At 31.2% G+C, this 4,493-nt stretch overlaps 1 protein-coding gene across 1 annotated transcript; it reads right to left on the bottom strand.

Annotated features, from left to right (window-relative positions):
• Positions 1-587: 587 nt before the first annotated feature.
• LOC139502689 (E3 ubiquitin-protein ligase TRIM71-like) lies at positions 588-2,663 on the bottom strand. The gene has a single exon (XM_071292226.1). The coding sequence runs from the start codon at positions 2,661-2,663 to the stop codon at positions 978-980; it is 1,686 nt and encodes a 561-aa protein (XP_071148327.1). The 3' UTR covers positions 588-977.
• Positions 2,664-4,493: the final 1,830 nt, after the last annotated feature.

The following is a 4,493-nucleotide window of genomic DNA, read 5'->3' as shown; positions in this document are numbered from 1 at the left end:
CCATATTAACATGCCAATGGTAGGATTTGAATCTTGAATAAATGACGAAGGCTAATTTTTATTCTACTTTCATTTTGGCCAAATCCCTTCTTTCACTTACAACAATATTTTTTTTTCCACATGTTTTACTTATTTCAATATATATGTAACTGATAGGATCACTAAAATAGTAAACATTTCAAAGAAATACCCAATACAATACAATATATGCTTTATTTCAAAAACACTCCGTCACATTGACATGTGAAACAAGAGGTAAATTACAAAATACAATCACTTACAATTAAACCCCATATAATAATTTGGAACTACATTTCTAGACCACGAACAAAGAGAATTAATTGAAGTCGGAGGCAAACTCGAGAAAAACGGGTAGCAGTTCCTATTACTAGGAATGCCAGTGTTGCGTTACAACCAAAAAATACATATGGTCATGTGGCTGAAATTGACTTAAAATACAGTTCTAAAAGATCTTCAATTTCTTTCCCTTAATGAAAAAAGGCATATTCTTAATGGTTCCGATGTGCAGATTCTGAAATATATTTTCTATACTTCTTAAAATGTGAATATAATTTTCTGCATTTAAAACCTAATAGGATAAGCTTTCGATTAAATGAAATTCCAATTCTGTATCATCCAATCATAAGTCGTGTAGGATTCTATTTTGAGTACCATCTTGGGGTTAAAAAAAAATAATTGCGCTCTTGTAATCTAGCATACAAACATGCTTTAGCCCAACTAAATAGCTTGATACTAATTCATTGAGACACTCAAACACTCATTATTGATTTCTTGATTTCATATAATTATTTAAAGTAATTATTTTTTATTAACATCAAATCTAGACAAATTGTTCTGTCAGTCATTTTGATTAAAATTGTTTTTAGACAACAAAGTAAAGCAGGTGCCTATAGATTTGCAACAATAAGTGACTTGTTAACTGTGCGTTGTGCCGGTCATTAGAATTTCAATCACCTTTACGCAACATTGTAGAGAAAGGCTGAATGCTCTAGATTTGTAACAAGCAGTTTCTTATTCTGTTTATCAAAGAAAATAGCGGTTGGTTTAAGGAGACCATCTCCTTTGGTCAGGATTTCCTTGTGATGTGTTCCGTCTTTTGATATAATGACTACATTTGACGAGCTTTCCCCAACAATTAACACGTTTCCATCATTATCTACAGCGATTCCTCTCGGTTCTTTCAAAACTGAATAATCTTTAAAGGTCCAAACACGTGCCCCATTGTGGTCACAACAAGCTACACTGTTACTATCCCCGTTAGTAAAGTATATCTTCTTGTTAAATACAGATATGTAGGATCCCCAAGGTAATTCACAACTGATTACGTGAGAGGTAGTATAATCTGCACTGTTCACTTTATATATACCACGTCCTCCAACACAGACAAACAACGAGTCGTGATCATGTGTGATTCCATATGAACAACCTGGAAGGTTGATGAACTTTATTTTACTTCGGTTCTCAATGTTAATAATGTCAATACCGGTCTTCTTTGGTGAATCTCCCGATGTAATAGCGACATTGTTATCATCGACAAATGTTATATCAAATCCATAACTAGAATCAACCGACATCTTATATTCCAGGGTTCCATCTAATTTTATTACGCACAGAGAATGTAAGGCATGATCAGTGAACAAAAAGTCTCCTTCTCTAGACATACAGCAACCCCTTACTGCCATTACAATAGTTGTTATTTTCTTCTGCTGAATTAACTTAACATCGTTAACGGTCCTCCTCGTTGTTGCTACTTGTATTTGCGCTTGCTTATCTTTCGCTCTTGTCAACTCAATATCACTTATGTGATTTTTTATTTCAATTGACCCGAAACTCTTAAGATTGTTCAAAATATTTTGAACATTTGTGTCAACCTTGTACACTAATTCAAGATGACCGAAACCTTTTGTATCTATCAACGACTGCAAATATTGTTCATTTTCATTAACCTTGACCTCAAGGTCTCTCATTCCAATAAATGTTTGAAGATCGGATGCATGTTCTTGAATGCTTTTGAAATTCAATTGACATTGAGTTATTGTAGTTTTTCTTTCTTTGACCGGCAGCAAAACTTTCTGAATACTCTCCTTACATTGCCATTCTTTCTCTTCGAGTTCTTTAAGAATTTGTTTCTCAAGATTATCTAAATGATTGTTTATTTCAACTCTTATCTGCTTTATTTCTTTAACATGTTGAACTCGTAATGTTTCAATGTCAGTAACATTAGCCTCTCGGCTTTTCTTTATTCTTTCAATGTCTTGTAATAAGTCGTCCAGCCTTGATTCTAAATCTAGATATTGCCCAGAGGTTTTGACGTTGCTGATGACCTTTTCCAGAGAAACGACGTCGCACTTGCTATGATCATTGATACATTGAAGACAGAGAGGTAATGCATGTTCATTGCAATATATTTGATATTGTTCATTGTGATAGACACATGATTGTTTTATGTCGTTTATATAAGATGGAAGAGATTTGTAACTAGTAATTGGTATGGGTTCGTGTCTTCGGGTGGCTTTCAGTAATTTATGATGCTCTTTGCACTCTTCGCAGAGACCTTCTTCACATTCCGGGCACCAGTGTTCAGAAGTTCTCGTTATCTGTCGAAGTGAACATATTCCACATAAACTTGTATTAGACGACATTTTGATACCTAAAATAATCAATTTAAAGCATGTTTAACAATATAAGTATGGGTTTTTATTACAATTCCTGGTAAGCAAAAAGCTCTACTTTATTATTTTCTGCTTATTTAAGGCTATCTTATTGGCTTTTGAATTACATTTACAATGATTGTATGATATCTGTTTTAGAATATTGTGGAAAATACATATACCTTTTACGGATAGTATTGACAATTTATGTCACATGTCATAAACAAAACAACATGTAAGAAGAAAACTTTAAACCTCTTAAACATTTTTTTGAAATAGTCGAAATCTACTTAGGGATAAATAAAGTCTAAAATGAAATGTAAAGCAACGTCAGGTAAATAAACATAACAAAACATGAATTTTAGTTATAATAAAGAGTTAATAAAATACATACAAACTATATAGTACATATACATATTTATGTATATGTTCTATATATGTTTATACATATAACAAATTTTTTTATTTAAAACAAGTTTTACAAAGCAGTAGAACATACAATAACCTATCATTGCTGAACTATTTAAGACGGTTGATAGAACTAGAACGGATTATATAATTTCGACTAGATTAATAGGAAAAGGATTACAAAGCAGTAACGGATGATAAATTTATATTCAAATAAAATAACTGAAATAACTATAATTCAAATTTTAAGTTGTGGAATCCTTGAAAAAAAGTAAAATTACAAAAATACTGAACTTAAGGGAAAATCAATTCGGAAAGTCCATAATCACATGGCAAAATCAAATAACAAAACGAATCAAAAACGAATGGACAAAAACTGTCATATTCCTGACTTGGTACAGGCATTTTCAAATGTAGAAAATGTGGATTTAACCTGGTTCTATAGCGGTAACCCTCTAACTTTAATGACAGTCTCATCAAATTCGATTGTGGAAGATATATGACAATTCTTACTCATTGCTTTCCTGGTCTCTATCACTTATTCTATTTCAGTTCGACATTAAAACAATAATAATCTACAACATGTATATTCGATGAACAAAAAGCAGTGTTTTTTTTTATCACATAACTGACAGCCATCTTTATCTTGTAAGATAATTGTTGTAAGTGTTTTAATCAATAAGTTTAATTTCAATTATTTAGTAAGGTGTCTTTAAAAAATCAAACTTTCATAATTCATTTTGTATAACCATGGATGTTGAGTATACTTAAATAAGGTATTCTACGATTGACCCATTTTCGATAATGAAACATCTTTGTATGAGATATTTCATGATTATCAACTGTTATTAGGAGTAGTTGTGTGATGTTAAAACAAATATGAAAGAACAAGAATTTATAAATATTAACAGCATTAATCGTTTTGTCACAATATCAGTTCCGTTTTAAGTGCATGTTCTGACAAGTTGAAAAAAATGATTTAACTGTGTATTCTAGAACGATATTGAACATATTGTAGCATATTGAGCTACAAAAAAGCACATCTAAATCAAATATGATAATAATTAGTCTAATCTTACCTTAATTTAGGAATGAGATAAACAACTAATCAAATGTAATAAACGTTCTTATTCTAAACCAGGAAGTAAAAAGGTCACATGACAACGAGATATCTTTATCTTGTCCACGATAACCGGGCGTGTTTTCATTTGCTGTGTTAAAATTATGTAATTTGTGATTTACTTGCAAATCAAGGAGGAAAGAAGGTCAGCAAAATATTTATAGTTGATATTTGATTTACTATGTTCAAATAGGTTAGTATAAAACGTCAAAACAGTTCAATATTTCCTTTACTCAACATACGAAGTTTAATATACTAACTTAATATGGCATGAAACCTTGTTCGTATTGGAT

Source organism: Mytilus edulis, chromosome 14 (genome assembly GCF_963676685.1).
Source record: "Mytilus edulis chromosome 14, xbMytEdul2.2, whole genome shotgun sequence".
Classification (NCBI taxonomy): Eukaryota; Metazoa; Mollusca; class Bivalvia; order Mytilida; family Mytilidae; genus Mytilus; species Mytilus edulis.
The sequence above is the reverse complement of the archived record's forward strand: the minus strand, read 5'-3'. Positions and strand labels throughout refer to the sequence as shown.

Excerpts from the sequence above, each read along its gene's own strand:
- LOC139502689 (XM_071292226.1), bottom strand. The coding sequence starts at position 2,663 with ATGTCGTCTAATACAAGTTTATGTGGAATATGTTCACTTCGACAGATA.